This window comes from Bemisia tabaci, chromosome 5, assembly GCF_918797505.1.
Source record: "Bemisia tabaci chromosome 5, PGI_BMITA_v3".
Lineage (NCBI taxonomy): Eukaryota > Metazoa > Arthropoda > Insecta > Hemiptera > Aleyrodidae > Bemisia > Bemisia tabaci.
In genome coordinates this window covers 55,835,241-55,855,737 of record NC_092797.1, presented here as the reverse complement: position 1 = coordinate 55,855,737, position 20,497 = coordinate 55,835,241, and the positions used below count along the sequence as shown (strand labels likewise).

At 41.1% G+C, this 20,497-nt stretch overlaps 2 protein-coding genes across 3 annotated transcripts; one reads left to right on the top strand and one right to left on the bottom strand.

Moving 5' to 3' along the window:
* Positions 1-2,666: 2,666 nt before the first annotated feature.
* On the top strand, positions 2,667-9,531 carry LOC109030898 (uncharacterized). Its single transcript, XM_019042106.2, has 2 exons — positions 2,667-6,791; positions 9,075-9,531. Exons 1-2 carry the CDS (start codon positions 3,363-3,365, stop codon positions 9,465-9,467), a joined length of 3,822 nt encoding a protein of 1,273 aa, XP_018897651.2. The 5' UTR covers positions 2,667-3,362; the 3' UTR covers positions 9,468-9,531.
* Positions 9,532-15,468: 5,937 nt separating this feature from the next.
* LOC109030929 (uncharacterized) lies at positions 15,469-19,323 on the bottom strand. 2 transcript variants are annotated; one of them, XM_019042163.2, is made up of 2 exons: positions 17,482-19,323; positions 15,469-15,754 (listed from the first exon to the last, which is right to left on the bottom strand). In XM_019042163.2, the coding sequence occupies exons 1-2, from the start codon at positions 18,950-18,952 to the stop codon at positions 15,513-15,515; spliced, it is 1,713 nt and encodes a 570-aa protein (XP_018897708.2). In that variant the 5' UTR covers positions 18,953-19,323; the 3' UTR covers positions 15,469-15,512. The 2 variants fall into 2 exon arrangements, with proteins under 2 accessions (XP_018897708.2, XP_018897709.2); XM_019042164.2 differs by having other exon boundaries at positions 15,618-15,754; positions 17,353-19,313.
* Positions 19,324-20,497: the final 1,174 nt, after the last annotated feature.

Genomic DNA, 20,497 nt, shown 5'->3' with positions numbered 1-20,497 from the left:
CAAATTGCATCCATCGAGTTGAAGGCGAACTTGACTTCTAACTCCAGTTACTAGTCATTCAAGCATGGCCACGAGGGCAGAGTTTAATATTAACTTTTGTAACTTGCAACTCTCAGTATAAATTATTAGATTGAGAAGAATTAAAATTTCCGGTATCTTCCCGAGATACCTGCATCAATGATTTCTATAATTAAAAACATTAGCATGAAATTTCATAATGCTTCATTTCTCTGAAGCTCCACCTATACTGCCGCGGTAAGAAAAAACACCGGATGAGCAATGAGCATCCGAGAGTTGCCAAATTTCTCCGGATAAAACATAATTTTGGAGAAAAGTATTGTATATTTTTCCTCAAAATTTTCAGTCATTTTATATTAATTACGAATACAATTGTCTCAAAATTTCGATGAAAAATATTCTAATTTTCCTAAAAATTGTTACTTTTGAAAAGAAAATATGGCAACGTCTGAAGGCTTATACGGCGTTCTTCCATATCACGGCAGTGTATGAGGGTTTTTTCATATAATTTTGGAGGATAAGATTAATTTCATCACAAAAGGACAGTGTTAGACGGTGAAGTTGAACAGATTCTTTTTATATTTAGGTATTTTCCTTACCATGGCTTGGAATGGTAGAATCTGATGCACTAGTAGAATGAAGAGAATGAAAAATACTGTTGGAGGCATTATTGATTATTCTCATGGGCTTCCGTTTGACTTCGATGCATATATCACACTAAAATATGCTCGGAAATGATCTCTATTAAATGTTAAAATTTCTTTTTATAGGCGAGTCTTTTTTCCTTGTTTAACCGAGTTTTTTGCATGCTAAATAGGTCCACTTCTATGCTTATATGTTTACAATAGATCAAAAAGTATTGGTGAAAATGGGACAAGTAAAGATGAAAGAGGCCGTTCACACGAAATAAACGCGCGTCTGTTAGCATTCGTGCAGTTTTTGCGTTCGAAAATTATTTTTAAACCGGAGTCAGTACTGTTCACAGGATTTAGGACAAGGCTCTGAATAATTATTTGATTAGAAACTAAACATTAGACACGAGCTGGCACAACAAAATCTACTCGGTGAAATCTCGCATGGCTTCCTGTAGGTTAATGCCTCCCTAACTGCAAAGTTTTGATGTGAATATTTTCACGTAATAGATTTTATAGGGATGCTTCTTGAAGGAAATACGAGAAAATTAACGAGACTACTTCTAAAACCTCTAACTTTTGTATTAACATCGGTATGAGTTTTCAATGTTTCCACAACTTGTTGAATTACTCCTTTAATCGACTCACTTCACTCAGTGCCTCTGGTAAGGCGGTTGACGTCTGAGGTCAAAACGCCTTCTTTTCCGTGTGTATGCAACATGGGCATCCATGAAGCCCGAATAGTTGCATCAAGGCGTTATCATGAAATTTTTTCAGTATCCAATCCATCTCACGCGAAATTAACGAAAGCTTTGATTGTGCCTTTTACACCTTAATTTAATTCCAGCGTTGCCTATTGGTACAATGATGTAAACCACTATTAATCTTTATTGTGGCACCGGCAATTTTTCGAGAAATGCATTATTCACATGTATTTCATCGTTACTGGTCCTCGAAATCGGAAAAAAATGGATATCTGAGCATGATAATATGTAGAGTTTCCTTTAACATATTTTAATGAGTAGTCCTTCTTTTGGATATTTTTTCCTTCGAGAAAACTAATTTTGATGTTTAGGTGAAATTTTAAAAAAACAATCCTAATGAGTTGCACGGAGTTTGAGGAAAACGATGACCATTCGTCTTCTGACAAAATGAAATGCGACAGGAAATCTGTAACATTACAAGCCGTAGATGATTTCCTCGGGGCAGAGGCGAAATTATAGACAAATGAAGTCTGGTAAATATAATAGTGAAAATTATATTATGTTCTGCGCTTCCCCTTCTGAAATTTGGGCCGCATCTGGTTGCAAATCCATTTTGCAAATCCGGGACAACAACTTCTGGCTCATGCATAAAACACCTATCTGCACAGGGAAACTAATGGTAGATACGTTTTTTCTAAAATGAACCAGAAATCGTAATTCCAAATTGCAAAATGTAGATCATTATATAAAGTTTCACTGAATTGAATGTCACCCTTAAAATCACACATTTGCTTAGAGGAACTGGACCGCGTTAAGCAGAAAGGAACCAAGCAACATCAGCCATTGCAAAAAACTGGACAGTTCAATGTTTTACAAGAGAACGTTTGAGCGGATTTATTTGAAAATTCAACGGAACTTGCTTCGTACTATGCAGAAAATTCACTGAAATATACACAAAAATCCCGTCGAAAAATCCGCACAACCGTTTTCATGTAAAAAATGAAATTGCCCAGTTAAATTTGGCAATTGCGGATGTGGCTTGGTTCTTTTCAGCTAAAGGCGGTCCAACTCTGCGGTACATATTTTGTTTCTTAAATGAGCCAAATATTGTAGTTCCTCGGTGCAAAATGTAGTGCAATTTCGCATCTCTGTCAGACTGGGGTCCAACATTAAAGCACGAAATTTTTTCGGCTCGATTCGGGTCCGGTGCATTGCACAACCCACCCGAAACCCGATCGGTATTTTCGGCGGAGCGCCGCGCCGCATCGTCTTCGCGCCACTTTTAGGTCACGACGGTCAGCGCGCCGAGTCCGTGATCTCATCCGCGGCGGTTGTTTTTCCGAGATTTTCTTTTGTTTTCCTCTCCGGGGATCCGACTCCCAAACATCAAGTTCAAAAAATCCTCATCATCAGTCCGAGATCCGCCCGCTTCGGGAGCACCCTGCGTAGTCGATGGTGCGGCAGTGCGTTCGCTGGAAATTTTAGTCCAACAGTGCTCAAACTTCCCCGAAAAGTTCGCGTATAATTCCTACCACTCTTCCTTTCCGAAAGTGCAGTGGTTTGGCGTGTTTCTATTCGTGCGACTCACTGAGAGCTTGCTCTATTCTAAAATCCGAAATTTTACCCATGCCTGTGGAAATTTATACCGGAAAAATTTAAAAGCACCGAATTATAATTACGTGCTGGACGGTACGAACTGTAGGATACCCAAAAAACTCCTGATTTGCTCGTCTGAGCTACCTGGTAGCTTATTTTGTCGTAAATATCTCGGAAAATTATTTACAAATATTATATTCCGGTAAAAATCGCCCGATACTAGAAAATTCAAGTTTAACCCGGTTCAGCTGACTCAGAGCTTCTTTCATCCTAAGATACGAAATTTATAGATATTTATCACCAAAAATATTATTTTATATATAAATACATAAAAATACCGGACGCATATTAGCAAAGTAAAAAGTACCGAATTTCCAAGAATAAAACCGGTTTATTTCGGTCCCGATCGATAATGGATCGCGCTACGATGTTTTTACTCATGATGATGCTAATCTCCAATCCATGTGACGCAGGAGCGACCTCCGGTGACCCCTCGAGTGACCTTCCGAATGACCCCTCTCCTGACCTCCCCGTGGGCAAGAACTTATCCGACCTGGCCAACGAAATCCCGACGACGACCGACTCGAACCGGACCTCGAGCGACCGATACTCGAACCCACCTCTCTGCTACGAGGTCCACTACGAGGAGATGGAGGAATCGCCCAAGATCATCTGCGGCCAGGAGCTCCAGCAGATCTACCTCAAGTTCAACCCCGGACTCATGAAGAACCTCTTCGTGAACATCTTCCTGACGAACGAGGACAGCCCGATCTCGATCAAGCCGGTGGAGTCGCTCAACACGATCTACAACGACACGAGCGCCCCCTACTTCGAGCCGCCGATCAACCCCTCGCACGCCGCCAGACTCGCCTCGGCCTCGGCCAACCCCCGCGAAGCCCGCGAGCCCCCCCGCGCCATCTACTACTACCCCGAGGCCCAGAAGTACCCCTGGCAACGCATCAACAAGAAAAAAGTCAATTTCGGACAGCCCGGGGCACCTGGTCAGTTGACCTACGAGAAAGACGACAAAATTTACTACAATCTGGGGGGTCCTAGCGACCCTCACGAGTACGACCCCTATCCCTACAGGTCCAGTGAAAAAACCGAGGACCCTGAGAAAGTCTTGGGTGATATTTTCAAAGCGAGTAAGCCAATGGTTTTAAATTGCTTAATGAGTCCTTTGGATTGTGCATCAAACGGGCCCGCGCTTCCTTATTCACCCAATAAAGCATGGAATGAGCTGTCTTTCGCATACCCTCCGAGCGATATCAGCGCCGGTTTTGAGGACTATAATGAGGCTTCCAATTCTCTGCAGCAGAGTGCGCCCTACTATAACTATAACGGCCTGCAAAAATTGCTTCTGGATCCTAAAAGTCGCGAAGGCCTCCAACAAAGAGCTTTTGCCCCCCAAGATGCATCTTTCGGTCAGTTTTTGCCTTCTTTCAATGATTTTAGATCGAATGGTGTAAAAGCGGTACCAGCTTATCCAGCCACCTCTAGAGAAAACCAACCGAGGTTTTTGGACCTTTCAGAAACAGAAAATTCCTATTCCACGCCACCGAGACCCTTGATGATGAACAAACCAGCATCTTCCTTCGACCCAAAATTATATTATACTCCTCAAAATCTAGGAGATGGATCACAAATTCCGAGCTACCCGAAGAGTTACAACTCTTATGTGACACCTACAAACTTGCAAGTCGACAGCAAACGTCAATTTTCTGGATATCCGACTCTTCAAACTGCGCAAGGTGGAATTCTCCCAAAATTTTCGAGCTACAAACCGTCTAATACTATCCATGCTGATCCTCAAATCGCGAAGGAGCAGAATCGACCGCAATTTTTGTACTATTCAAAATCGACTGATTCCTATTCACCCTCAAAAAATCAGCAGGCGCGCGCCGATCCGGCAGATGTAATGCGTCCCAAACTGGCCAACGTGTATGTCCCTCCCCAAAGTGAAATAGGAAATAACCTCTTGAAGTATGTGAACTACCCAAAATCTGGTAGCCACTACGGCCCAACGCAAAATCTTAACGCAAACAATCAGCAAAAATACTCGAGCTACCCTAAATCCTCTAATCTCTACACCTCCCCTCCCCCTCAACCGAGAAATAGTCCACCTACATATCCTAGCAACCGAGATTCTATGAACTTTTATTCTACCCCTCCAATTCTGCGTAAGGATGACCAACTGATACCTTCGTACCAGCCAAAAGCAGCCAATCCCTACTCAACCCCTCAAAAAATTCGCGAAACCCCTCAATTCGCAAAGCCTCAGTCTAACAGCGACCCCAAAAACCATTTTTTTACACAGGTCACCTACCCTCTTCCCCCAAACTACTACCCTCCTAACAATGTCCCTGTTCCTATAAACCACTTTACGCGACCCCAAGTGTACCTCACCGGGGCTCCTGTGATTCGGTACTACAAAAGACCACCTCTCCATCCTCAAGTGATCTCTCAACAAGTTCCCAGCTCAGGAAAATACCCTCTAAATTTTCGCGTACTCCTAGGCTTTATTCAACCGATTCAGATCGCTCACGATAAAGACACCATCACCGCCTCGATCCAAAATAACGCACTCAGTGCATCCGTAGATACTAGCGAGGGTGGTAAAAACACCACTAAACCGACGGAACCCTCCCCTGACACCCACTCCGAGAACGCAACTCCAGAGGAATCCGACGATAGCGGAAAAAGAGTGATTTTAGACAACGATGGACCGGAAGTACCCTTTTCGCCGGAAATGAGTAGCCAGGAAGGCGATCATGTACACAAGAAACCAGCAGCGCTCTCTACCGACGACTCGGCGAAACTTTTAGTAAACGGATTGGACAATTTCGACCGCAACGCCTTTTCAGAGGCACCGGAGGACGACATGGGGTCATCGGACATCCTCAGAGACTACATCATGAACCTGAAGAACAAGGAGCGGCAGTACGAGAAGGTCATCTCTCAGAGTCAACGCCAGATAGAAGCACTGCAGCACGATCTTAACCAGTTGAAGCAGGGCTCCGCAAGCAAGTATTCTAAACTCTCCACGCCTTACTTCAACTACGGCGTAAACAACAACAACCATCCCTTGGTACCAGTGGTGCCCATTGTGCAGCATTTCACATCCCTGAACAGTCCCCTCGTCCCGAATTCCTCCCCCGTGTACCCCTTGCCCCAATACCGCGCCACCGAGGTCGTCCCGTACCCTGGGCTCCCCTACTACCCGAACGCCCCTTTCCAGAGCCCTAAACAAGCCCCGAGGAACGATGGGATCAGTATAGGAACCATGAACACCCTCGGGACTTTCGGCCCTCTCGTTCCAGATTATCCGGGAAATCCCTATGCGTATCGCTCTCCGGGGAATAACGTCGGGGATGATTTCATGGACTACGCAGAGCGGAAAAAAATTGACGACACGGCGCAAAGTAAAAGCGCGAAAGTGTCCAGCGGCGAAAAAGAGGAGACCGTGAGCTCGGAGACGGATGTGACTTCGACTGAGGATCCGCTAACGACGCCGGCGGTCTCGACTACGGATTCAGGATCCACGGTCGACGTTACAACAACGCCACTCACAACGCAGACGGAGACTGGAACACCGCCTGACATGGATTCGTCGGAGAACTCGTCGGAGGGTGGCAGAGCCCCCAGCACGGAAGCAACGCCTTCAAGCTCGAAACGTCCGCCAGGGAGCGCTGGAGCATCAGAAGCACCGAAAACTCCAGGTGCCAAGAGTGGCGATGCTAAAGAGGACAAACTCGCCGGCAGGCACGTTAAAACATCGCACTACTCGAACCTGAAGTTCTCCCAGGAGATGTCTTCTAACCGGACCGTCATCAGTAGCCAGGTAGTGTGAAGATCCTAATTTAGTATATCAATGGCTATAGTAGAAAATATGTGTCTCAGATTGTGGCGTTGTAAGTCGCGGCTAATGTTTAATTTTTTCGAAAGAAAATTCGCAACTGATAGGTATTTTTGAAATTTTTTTAGAATTTCTCTCACTCATTCTAAAAATATTCCACGATAGTGTAAGGAGAAATCTTGATTAGTTTTCTTTGAAGAAATTAAAACATAATGGGAATTTTTGCAATTGAGATACGCGTCTTTCGCGTTTACCCATCAATATTTGATCACAACTGGACGCATTTAAATTAAAAAGAACTATATCCATCGTGGTTTAAACCCTGTCATGTATGTCATCTTATAAACCTCAAGGCTCATATCAGAATGGATATAGTTTCTTTTGAGGTAGATACGTCCAATTGGCTGCGGGAAAAGGGATGTTCGTTCGTAGAGGAAACATTTTATGTGTAAAAATCTTTATCCAGGCAGATGAGAAAAATACGGATTTTGAGATGCGGACAATGAACACTATCTGATACCCTAAACAATAATTGCGTTATTTTTGGGCAATAAAAGAGCGTTAAGTAGCAATATAATTCTGAAATTTTTTGCCATGAGAATAATAGACTAAATTCAAAATTGTCCTATTTTGAGTCAGATATGACTTGTTGGAGCTTTTTTTTTTGCACAATATTCGTTGAACTTTCTTCTGAGCTCTAACATTAACAGGTTAATTTTAGGTTTTTATGGACTAAGTGTCTTTTTCCCGGAAGAAGTCTCATATCATTACAATTGCTCAAATCAGAAGTCCTCGATATGTCACAATTAACAGCTTCAGTGGCTTCATTTAGTTCAATAATTTCGTTTTTTCGATACGTATTTTTGCGGATATTTTTGTGCGAAACCGTGTACGTGTATGACATACAATACCAATCGATGTTAATCCAAAATAAAACTCCTTGCACAAGAAGTTTTGATTTAATATATTGTTAGTGGCTGGTACATTGTACCACATTTGAGGGGATTGGAGGACAAGGCGCTGAAGAGTAGTTTTTGAAAATATTGAGATATTAATGATTGAAAGTAAAACTAGTCAAATGTTTTGTGAAAAATTCACTCCCGACTTCTAGTTTTTAAGCATCGAAATATGAATTTGAAATTACTGCGGTTCCATTGTAATTTTGAAACTTTAGACACGCACCAATGTAGCAAAAGCTGCACTAATGCGCTTTGTCCTCCAAGCCACTCATTGTTTATTTTTTAAGGGGCCCTCCGAGGTGAATCCATCAACACCGAGAAATTCTAACTATTTAACAAAAAGCAGCGAACAACACGAGTCCGTCTTTGGCTCTTTTCAGCTGTTTTGCTTGTAAAGTTGGTGTGAGGTCACATTTTATTAAAAAAATATGTGAATCGCAAAAATTCGCCAAAAGTTATATAAAATACACACTTTAGTTGATAGTTGGACATTATTGCGCGTTGAAAATAGAACTGAAGGATATCGTGGTCAGAATTTTTTTTTTTTTTTTCGTTTTTATATATGTAGGAGTGACTGAAATAGAAAAATGCTTGCATCTGATTTCAATGTTGCAAATTGCCTTTAATGTTATATATCTTCTCTACACACTCGAAGCTCATTCTTCTGGAAATTTTCTGCAAAATTTTTTTATTCAAGGACGTCCACAGAATATATTTCAAGGGTTTTTTTGGTTGACATTCAAATTTTCTCTCGTGCAGTCAGGTGCTCCCCCCATTTATATCCTTACATTTACTGAACACATTTTTTATGAAACACATATTTGAAAAAAATATAAATAAATGTCAGAAAACAACTTAATTGAAAGTTTTCAAACTTTGGAATGGTCATGACCACTTTTTTACTGTGGTGAATGATGTAATAGGTGAATGCTGTCAAAACTAATGTGAATGTTACATGTAGATGTCTAAAGCACAAAATCGCGTATTCCCATCTCTATGTTTCAAACAGTTCACGAGAGCCAATTTTACAGCTTGAAATTTTTATAGAATATTCTGCTGACGAAGAGGAAATTATCAAGGAAGTTTCCGAGAAATTACGTTTAGTTTTCAGAGGTAACGATAAAGTATGACGGGAAGTCTGCAACGTCGTAAACGAAAATACGTGGTTCCGCACTTTGGCTATCGATATTTTTTAAGCATCTCTATATAAACATGTTAATGTTTACGCCTTGAGCTTTCAGGTCACCCCTTTAGGTACTTATTTGTAATCATTTCAAAACAAATGTCTTCATTTGTTTCTTTTTTTAAGCCGGTGACGTCACGCCCTTCGGCATCAACGCAGTCCGTCGACGACGTACCAGACAGACCCACAACGCCATCACCTGCCGACGTCGTAGGAGCTCGGCACGCCCAGGGTGACGTCAACAGTTCGACGTCATCGAAAGAAGCCAAGTCAGCGCTGGACCCGCTGATCGAGGACATCGTGCGGGGCATCAAGGGCAAGCGGAACTACGTCGACGACATCTTCCAAAACGCCCGACAGTCGCAGCCGAGAAACGAAGAGAAGAATGTGAGTAGGGTCGAGAAAACCCAAGGTAGGACATCCGTCCTCCGGGATGATAAGTACGGGACGCTGGCGCTAGTAGAGGCGCCTATGACCATCGTCTACTATCCAGGGTACAAACCTCGCGCTAATTCGTGATACTTTCGTCTCTCTGTAAATAGCCCCAATGTGCAATGAATAAAGTTAGTTGTTAAGGACGAAAGGTTTTATTTTATGCTCGTTTAAATCCAAAAAGTCGCAGAAAGTAAAAAATATCGGTCCTGATTCCCTGGAGCCCCTCCTTAGCCACGGTACGACTTCACCGAAAAAAACGTGAAGTTGAATTACCATTCTGGATGTGAAAAAAGTGTGCGAGAACTCTCAAAATGCTAAATTGACCGCTATGGCAGTTAGTTTTACACCTAAACATTGCTAAAGTAACCGCCGTAGCTGTTAAGTCAGCATTTTGTAAGTTCTCGCAAACTTTTTTCACATCCAGAATGGTAAATCAACTTCACTTTTTTTTCAGTGTTATAATCAAATAAGACACAATAAATGACTGAAGGAAAGGATAATGATAAATAAAATGTTAAAATTTCCTTGACGGTGAAAAGAAACGGAGAGATGGAGACGACTTGAATTTTTAGATTATCTTGAAAGCTATTGCCCTTTTTAAACTCTCTGAAGGACTATGGCAGGAAAGGTACTGCGTGGCGATTAGCTGCCGTAGAGCACCGGGAAGCGCTATGAAAACGGCCTGTAAGTATGTATCTTGAAAGCTCTAAAAAGCTGCAAATCTTATGGATCAAATTTAGGGTAAGGGAACAAATTGAATCACAGAGTTCTTACAGTTTTGCAACGGCGTCTTTACTTTGGAAAAATTCCATGCATGTTCTTTTGATTTAATTCGCAGAAAAAGTTTCTCTTAAAATTGATAATGTTTGGCATAAAAACCAAAAAAATTTGAGCTTACAGGTATTTTTGAGATTGAATCAGGCTGCACAATGTTCACAACACTATAACTGAAATGGTTCCATTTCGCTAAAGTCGATCCTTATGGCAGCATTGCAGTACTTTTGGTTGCTGCTTAAAAAATTCAATACAAGAATGATGACATTCAGTAATTGAAGATGGACCTGAATTCATTTTCATCTCGTTCATTTTCTTTAGGTGCAATATTTTGATGAAGATGCGTGCACGTAACATAGGTAATGCTCTAAGACAGACCCTTTTTCAGCGAGTCAGCAAAATAGCCTCAGGTGCATCTCTCCGCAATGATCGAAAATGCACAATTTGCATGAAATCATGCGTTTGAGGAAAACGCTTTGTCAGGCATTAAGGAATGGATGTTGCAGTTTTCACGAACTCAAGGTTACGCTGAATTTGTAATGGAACTTCGTCAAGTGCACGCGACCTCTCGTTTTTTCTTGCATCGTCATCTGTCAATCTCTAGTCTGCTGATTTTTCCTCCTTTTTTCCTGTTTTTTTATGATTGAATTTTCAGCTCACTTACCATAGTTGTATTCTAAAATCACTCGCATTTAGGATTTAACTAAGTAGACGTCATGTGGCAACCCTGTCTAAAAATGAAAAGCAAATTGAACCGGAATTTAGTTGTATGTATAAACTTAGCCGCGAATAGTTCTGAAATTCATATTAGTCCGAAATTGATTTTTATATAAGGAAGAACCAATAAATAAAACGCAATTAAAATTAATGCAAAAATACATAGGTAATTGGATTTTTTAAAAAACAAAGCTACCTTGATATATTACCAAACTGTACTAGTACTCTACGCCTGATGACAGCAATGACACCTTATAAACGACATGGAGAATTGGAGAGAAGCATTGCCAGTTCAAGCCTCGCGCCATCGCGCCTTCAATTTTGCAAATATGCAACACGGACATCCGTCAAGCACGAACATTTGTATCTCTGCGCCGTCATCAATGCACGTTCCCTTCTGTGCTCTATTTTCGTAATGTATTTGTTTCCGCTTGTCTTAAATATGGGTCAATTTGACCCGACCTGGGACTTTACGTAATAATAAAGTCTTAGGCATCGAGAGGTTAAAAAAACCATCCACTATAGCGATGTATGCCATTGTTCATTTCACTTTGGTTTCATCCTCGTTTCGCAAGTCGAGGGACCAGTGCAAATGCGTGTATCACTAATTGGATTGCATTTATGCAAAAAGGAACCAGAAGCATTGCAATGATGCTAAGATTGTGCAACTTCATCCTTTGCAATTAAATTACTGAAATCATGAAAAGATATGAGATTTACATGGTAACTTTTGTCTTAAATTTACAAATTTTAGCGAGGAAAATAGAAACTGTCAATGGATAATCAGATTTTTCTTCCAAGACAAAAGAAGTTCCACAATCTTAGCAACATGGCAATGCTCCTGGTTCCTTTCTGCAAAATGCAATTCAATTGGACTACATTTTACAATTCAGAACTGCAATTTCTGGCTCATCGGTAAAAACACTTATGTGCGTAGGGAAACTAATGGTACATACGTTGTTTTCTAAACCGAGACAGAAATTATAGTTCCGAATTGTAAATTGGAGTCCAGCTGATCAACCTGAGGCGGAAAAAAACCGTAGTATGTACTACTGCGATGGGTGACGTCTTGTACCGTGTTTTTCAAAGGGCGATACATCCGTCATATTGTTCGTGGAAACAGGGCGCTCGGACGGATTTTATTTTATGCTGCTAACCTATAAGCTTTAATAATCAACACACGATTCTATGAATAGCGCACCCGTTTCCTACCTGTTTCCTCAAAAATGAACGTTTTATAAGAGAAAGTTGATGACATTCGAAAATTCTTACGACGCTTTTCCTCAGAAAGACCGTGCAAACAGTCCCCTATAAATTGATGGCTGAAGTCCAAAACCACGTATCTCTATTTGTGACGTCGCAGACTTCTTGTCAAACTTTACTATTTCTTGGAAAACGAGTGAATACGTTTTCTCTTAAAAACTTCCTCTGTTTTCCCTCTCTGTTCGCAGAATATTCTAAGTCAGTTCAAAGCTAAAAAATTGATTTTCTTCCTCTGGAAAAAATAAAATTAGAGCGGAAATTTCATCGGAGATAAGTGGTTTTGCACTTTGGTCATCGAAATGAATCTTTCTTGCGTAACGGGCCGCAAGTTTCGAGACAGTCATGATGGGGGACGGCGAATTTGGGGGTTTTCGAGCGACTGGCGAGCAATTAGGAGGATGGCCGGATCCTGACGTCGTGCTGGAGGGGGAGGGGGAGTGGGGAAGTGGGGAGGGGAAGGGGGGTGAGGAGTTAAGAGCACACAAAGCAACACGACATTGCTTTCATAGGAGGACTCTGGAGACGCAACTCGCCGTACGAAGCGCCATGTGTGCGCTTACCTATCTCAGCGTATTCCTCTGCCTCACTGAAGAAGAACCACGCATCTCCAATGAAATCTCCAATGTAAATCCGCGGTTTTACCATAGCATGGCAGGAGCTGTTCCTTACTGTCTCTGTCATGACGGTCGGCGCCCATTTGAACAACATTATGATTAAAAGTACATATTTGCAACAAAATAATGCATCCACCACGCCGTTGCCGTTTTCATCAAAAACATACTTATTCAGCCTTTTGTGTTTTGGAGTGTTTTTCTCACTCTCTAAAATTGGACTTGAAGTTTACGAGGTGCATGCTCCTACCCCTCTGTGCTATGCTATGGTTGAAGGTTGTTCGAACATCGGAATGGTGCCAACTTTCTTCAAATGAAAGATTTATTTCTGACGAAATTTATTCATGTTTTTCTTTGGAATTTAAAAGCTTGTGTTGTGAGTGAAAATCTGTAAAAAAATCTGTCGTCAACTGACCAGAAATCATCGTTAATATTCAGAAATTTAGCTAAATTTCTTAATTTTTATAAATTTAGAATTTCGAATGATCGTATGTATGAACGCAAACCCTATGCATATAGTTTTCTTCAGCAAAAATACGTCCATGTAGCATTTTTATTCACGGCAAAGTATCTCAGGTATTTTTATGCTTGGCACATATCCTGGGCTAATGTTCTTTCTGCGTCACAGTGATAAAGACCTGGGGTTTGTTAAAATGCCCAGAGTTAGACGCTTAAAACATCTTGAGTGGATCTTTCAAAATTTTGATTGGATTTTTTTTTCATACATTCTTTCAAAGACTGATCTCTTTTATAGGTTACCTAATGAAGTCACACACGCTCAATTTGGGAAATTCCCTCTATTGATCTTTAGATCAGGGATATTCGGTTTTAAAAAATTAACCATTAGTCTTTAACCTAACGCATCATGTGACTACTATTACGTATGTATTTCATCGGAAATTTCATCGGGGTTTAAAAGAGAAATCACATAATATCGCTTCATGTGATGTAGCCTGTCCTTAAATACGATTATTGCCAATACAAATCAATAATGACTGATAAAGTTAACGATGCACGTAATACTTTGTATTCACACAATAAAGCAGAATTTCAATATTTTAGCATTAAAAAATAGGAAGTGACATTTCAATATGTGATCGGATCCGTGACAAAAGGAGACAAACAATCTTCCAGAGGAAAATTGTCCTTACCTAACTCTTTGAAAATGCGCATGGAGAAGGAAGATCTGAAAATTTTGCCACAAGCTCACTCAAAAATTGAAGGAGTTATGAGTCCTGAATTTGCGAAACAAAACCTCTTACGTACCAAAAAATCCGTGACTTCAGCTATTATAGAAAAGCTAAGGGAAATTTTCTCCCGGAAGATAAGGTTCCTTTCGCAGATCCGGTCACATTGCACTTCTAAGAAAAACTGCGTATGAGCTTTCAAACGTTGACAAATCACGGATTTCCAAGGATATATGTGAATATTTTTCTTCTGATTGTTCAGAGCATTTTGCACGTAATTTGATCTGAAGTCTCTGAAAATTTCGAGTATAAATATTCATAACTTCCTTCAAAAATGTCCTGGTAAAAATTGGCGATAGGAGCTGCGTTTCAAAATACCATAGGAATTCTTATTAGCCGGCTAAAGAGGGCTACAGAAAATCATATAGCTGGCTGTAGAATGCGGAGAAAATCATACGGCCGAGCTATACGAAGCGATAAAAAATTATGCAACCGGGCTATAGTTCCTACAGCCGGGTTTACCCTTTATCGCCTGGCTGTTGCTTTTTCGCCATCGGTTATAAAAGGCTATAAGAAATTGTGTAGAAATTTGTGTGCTTTGGAAATCATTAAGTTTGATACGGAACCACCTTAATATTTACAAAACACACGTTATATTTTCCTTTAATACATATTTTTTTCATCAATTAAAAAGAGAATAATCCATACAGGATGTGCAAACATTTCAAAATCATGAGTTGAATAACGCTAACTCTGCCAGATTAAATATTAGAGCCTAACACAAAGCGGAGCGGCGTCGAACTGGCGCCTACAAACCTAACAGGGATACTTCACGCATTGCGCAACGCGTGAAGTATCCCTGTTAGGTTTGTAGGCGCCAATGCGCGTTTTGCACTCTCTGCCCGCCTGCCGCACCGCAGCGTGCCACGGCGCTTGAAGCAACTATTTCGCACCAGAGGTATTGCACAGTATCATACGAAACTGAAGGCGCTCTAATATATTAGGAATGGCAGGCATCCATCAAAAGTACGGAGCTTTCCTCGCAAAATAAATCAAGATACTACGGCCCAAAAAGAGAGCAGTATTCCTAAAACTCACTAAGTCCTAGTATCCGTAATTAGTAACGCTTAGCATACACTTTATCGCCTGGCTGTGAGTTGCTTAGTCGTCATTGGCTATAAAAGGCCATAAGAAATTGTGTAGCCGGCTATAGAAGCTATTGGAAATCTTAAAGCCGGCCGTAGGTCTATGGTATTTTGGAACACAGATTCTACTGGCAATTTTTACAAGGGTGAATATTTTCCACGAGGAGATTTCGCACAATTTGAATGCTAATACGGCGTTTTTTCTTAGCATGACAGTACAGTGTAAGGTTGAAGGTAAAAAGCTGCTCCAAGTTGAGAATTTCCCTATAAGCTTGATTTGTCCTATAATCTTTCATTCAAGCCTTAGTGTATAGTAAGTATCAAAAATGAGGCAAAATCACTAACTTTCATAGATATTCTTTGAATAGACATTGAACAAATTCCAGAGTCGAGGTCAAATGTTATTTTATTTGTACAAAAATTGACCACTCCTCAAGGAGCTTGAGGCCGAGAAACTCCCGGACCTCGAGCTATCGAGAAACCTGTTGAAGATATTGAGGAGTTTGTAGCTCCCAGTCGGAGAGGTAAGTCGTTCGAACTTTTAGAGATGCTCATAGTATTGTTGGTCCTCGCCCTATTAAGTTGGTTCCCTGGCTGCGCCGTCAGAGTAGTATTCCTTGGCCTGGATGATGTTTTCACGGCTCGGTGAAGTGGTCCTAGTGTTGGAAAATTCCCTATATTCAACATAATATTGGACAAAGTATATAAGCTTTGCATGAATAAATAGATCGGAATAATACTAGATGATGGAAATACCGGGGAGATGTAAGCGTAACAAAAAAGTCTAAATTTAAAAAGCAGCTTTTTGCGCAAATGACTTCGAAAGTTTTGTTTTTCATTAGTTTAAATCATAATCAAATCATTAATATACTCATGTGTGTGTGAGAGAAAAAGTATGATGTGCTCATTTCCAGGTCTAAGCTACCACAAAAGAAAGCACTATGCGCATAATAGAGGACTTTTTCAGTAATAGGCCGTATGAGGCTTGCAATGCTGCTAAGATTGTGCAATTTTTTATAGCATTCGCGGCAGATGAAATTTTTTCACTGTCGACTTACTTCCTCACAATATTAAGGGAAAATTCGGAGCAGATTCAGAAAATAATTCATTGCAGAACTGTTGGATAAGTTACTTATAACTAGATATCTACGTTGCACAATCTTGACAGTATTGGAAGTCGCATACGCCCTTTTACCGAAAAAATGTCTCAGTTAAGTTCTCAGTACTTTTTTGAAACATTATTGTGATAATAACGGGTCTACGGTTGAAGTTTGTCGTAAGTCATCCTCTCATATCCTTGCCTCATTTCTAAATAATTTCTTGTACACCTGAGAAATTGATGGGTTAAATTTTTCGTTCCATCCTGATAGTGTCGCAAATCATTTAAAATAGAGTTTGTTTGATGAACCACTATACAGAAAAAATATTAAGTACTGCAACACGTTTTTTTACATACATTTTACGAAAATTACGATAAACACGTTAAAACTTTAATTTACTTTGTACTTGAGAAAATGAGTTTTTTGTATACGCCAATTCACATTCTCTGCTCACGAAAAACCGGAAGTTACTTGAGACAAATCGAGCATTAAACTAATCTCGGGATACTTTCTGACGAGAAAATTTTTCTTGATAGTGATTATTTTTTATTAATTTATTTTTAAAATTTGGAGTGCCTTGTTCAAATGAAAGGAAAGAAAATGTGTGTGAAACCATGCTCATTAAATTATTTGCCTGACGTTATGCTATTTTTAAATGACTGATTTGATCTACCTTGAATATGGATTTTTGACGAGGGGAAAGTTCGAATTCACTATTTGCAGTGTGAACTGCGAACGTCAGCTTTTCACTTATGACTTAATTTGGAAGTTCTCGATATGTTCAACGTATTTTGCGTAAAACATTTATAGGAAAAATTGTCTGCGGTGCTTAGACTCACACCCTGTCCATTTTGCCACTTTCGAGACAAAGTATCACAAGTCCCACGCGACGTTCCAAAATTTCCGCCACCATTGTATTTTTTTACAGAGAAATTGTTCAACGAAGCTGTCCAAAAATTTCACCGAATTTTCTCTGTACTGCCGATAAAATTGAGCGAAATTTTCAAACAGATTCAACCAACAATTTCTCCGTGAAAAATAAAATGGCGGCGGAATTTTGAAACGTCGCATGGCGCTTTGTGATACTTGGGCCGAAAGGTGACGATTTCATCCCTCATTTCCCCGGAAATTCCCTTCCTCCCACCTAAATAATTTTAGGTAATGAGTCTCACCTATACTCGGTCTTTGACTCGTTTAGTCGCACTTTATGGATTTATAATCCCAGCAGTTTTTGTGGCCGCGGTAGAGGCGGTCCCACGGGCGGTCGAGAATGGAGTCAACAATCGTATCCGGTTGCCTACCCAACATGTCGAGGAGCCTCAGGATCCCGGTCATGGGCTTCTGCCGCGCCTTCTTCAGCTGCAACTCCCTCTCCTCCTCCTCCTCCTCCCGAATCTCCTCCACGTAGTGCTCGTAGGTCTGCACCGTCGTCGGCTCGATCACCAGCTCATCACCGTCAACCGGTCCGTCGTTCAGGAGCACGTGACCCGGCTCAGGTTCCGAGGATCGTCCGCTCGCGAAAACCGGTTCTTCGGGCAACTCCGGACGATGCGCGTAGATCGCCGCGGGGTCGTCTTCCAGGGGTGCGTAGTAAACCGATTCTGGCTCGTCCGGGCGGTGCATGTACATTTCCTCGGGGTCGTGTTCCAGCGGCGCGTAATAAACCGGTTCTGGCTCGGTCGGTCGATGAACGTAAATTTCCTCGGGAATGTGTTTCGGTGGGGCGTGGTAAAACGGTTCTGGCTCGGTTGGACGGTGAACGTAAATTTCCTCGGGAATGTGTTTCGGTGGGGCGTGGTAAAGCGGTTTAGGCTTGATCGGACGATGCACGTACATTGGCTCAGGACCATGCTCTAATGGTGCGTGGTAAACCGGTTCTGGTTCGGTCGGACGATGCGCATAAATTGGTTCGGGATTATTCTCCGGTGGCGCATGGTGAACCGGTTTTGAATCGATCGGTTCATGCTCCACGGGCGCATAATAGATCGGTTCTGATATTAGCTGATAATCTGGATCTTCGTATATTTTTTCATGTGCTGGCTCTGGGTGACCTTTAAACATCAACGGATAACGCTCGGGTACAGATGCAAGATGAACCTGTTCTGATTTGGCCGGATGCAGCTCTGGATCCTTGTACTTCCGTTCTTGGGTCGGTCGTGGGTGAACCGGTTCAAGAATCACCGGATGACCCTCGGGTTTGTTCAGAGATGGTGGATGTTCGCGGACACGTTCCAGAATCGACGTAGGAAGAACCGGTTCTAACGGGATTGGATGTCGGGTATCAAGTTCTGGCACTGGAGCGTGCTCATAAATCGGCTCTGGCATCGATACCCGATACACTGGGTGCTTCTGCAAAGGCTCCGGTAGTGACCTATGACAATCCTCGTGCTCATAAACCGGTTTGGGCACTAATCCGTAAGAATCTGGGTATTCATAGACTAACCCGGAAGATGATAGGTCGGAAACTTCGGATGTCCAAGACCGGCTAGTTTTTGCCTGTGGGTTGTACCTGTAGGTCGACGGCCAATGATCTGCATTGTCCTCTACGTGACAGATTTGCAGCTCATCATCATTGAAACTATGTGGTGTTTCGATGTAATAAGCAGGCACGTATGAAAAAGGCGCCCCGGCACCAGGTTGAGAAAAGCGGTTGTTAAAATTTATCCAGTGTTCCACACCGCTCCCTGAACTCTGAGCGTTTGCAAAATTGAACACCAAATAACTGGAAAAATAAGTTAGAAGGAACCCGAACTTACTGTACATGTTTATCATTTTTGAGATGTAAGACACTACACAGACTTCACTTACTTATAAACGTACTGCTAACATAGCAAACGCACACTTAAAAACGCGATAGAGTATTCAGCGTACTTCAGTATACTTTTTGGGAAGTATACTTCATTTAAAAATGAACACCTCAAGAAAGAGGTCAGCGACAATCCATATTTTTCTAATATTTGGTTGACTTTGCTTTATCGAATAACTCTAACACGATCAAGCTGGGATTCGCGTATAATGGTAAATAGCGACGCGCAAAATTGGGACTACCGGGGGCTTAACTTTCGAGTTAAAAGGAAAATGAAGAGGACAATTTTAAGATGTCATATCAGCAGGAAAATCGTGCTGACCGATGGATGGAGATTTAAGGCGTTGAAAATTTGCAGCTGGGTGATCTAAATCTGCGAGGTTACCTGTTGGAAACTTCAACAATAAACACCGCACAGTGCATTAAAGCAAACACATAAAATACCAGCATCTCGCTCGATCATCAAAAGCTTAGCTGTAGATGAAAATACTGGGTGAAACGTGTTAAACACTACCCGCGGGTAGAATATGAGGTGAGAAAGTGGACCTAGCAACCTACTTAAGTAACACAAAGCAAGGAAAATATTGAAACTTAACGCAATAAAATACCTTGAATTCGCAATGTTTTTACATCATTTGGTTAGTAAGTTCCGATTTTGCACGATTAATAAAATAATATCCATCTGTAAATAATGTTGGTATTTTGTACAAAAAAAAAAAAAAAAAAAAAAAAAAAAAAAAGCAACTTATTTCAATTTTATTGCAATAAATTTCAATAGGACTAGCCCCTTCAACCAATGAATATGCAACATGCACAACAGTCCGGCACAATAGCAATAACTTCACCATGCCATTGCCATTCAGAGTAATTTGTGCTACTCGGATAGTGCTCTGTAAAAGCGACTAATACATACATACGCACATACAAACATAGTAGAATATAGCTAGGTCCTGAATATTCCGAGACAAAATGAAACCCAAAATAGACGAAGTGTTGCAATGATGAGTTGCCTGGTCATATTTTCATTGTTCTTTCTCTAAAGGAAACGCTCTTTTAAACAAATCGGGACCGCCATGAATAAAAGAGAAAAGACAGTTTTGTGAAAGTAAATGCAGATATTGGCTGAGCTCTGTTTGCCTTTAATTTTCATGACCGATTCAATTCGCGCAGTTTTCCTCTTGTTATGAGGGACGTCTGAAATTTTCCAACTAACAAAAAACTAGTGACATCAATACTTTGTTTTTTCAACTAAGAAAAAACTAGCAACATCAATACTTTGTTTTTCATTCGTTAAAGACATTTTTAGTGTGTGGGAGGGTTCACAGTTCTGATGAGAAAGCATAGGTATAACCTTCTGTTTGAATGGAGATCCCATCTAATTGGGTAATTTCTTCCTGCAGACTAGGCAACTTTACGATGTTGTTATGTTACTCTGGCCTCAAAAGCTTGGAAAGCTTCAGTTACGAGCGACAAGAGGAGTCCAAGACGAGAAAGTTCGGGAGAAGCACTTT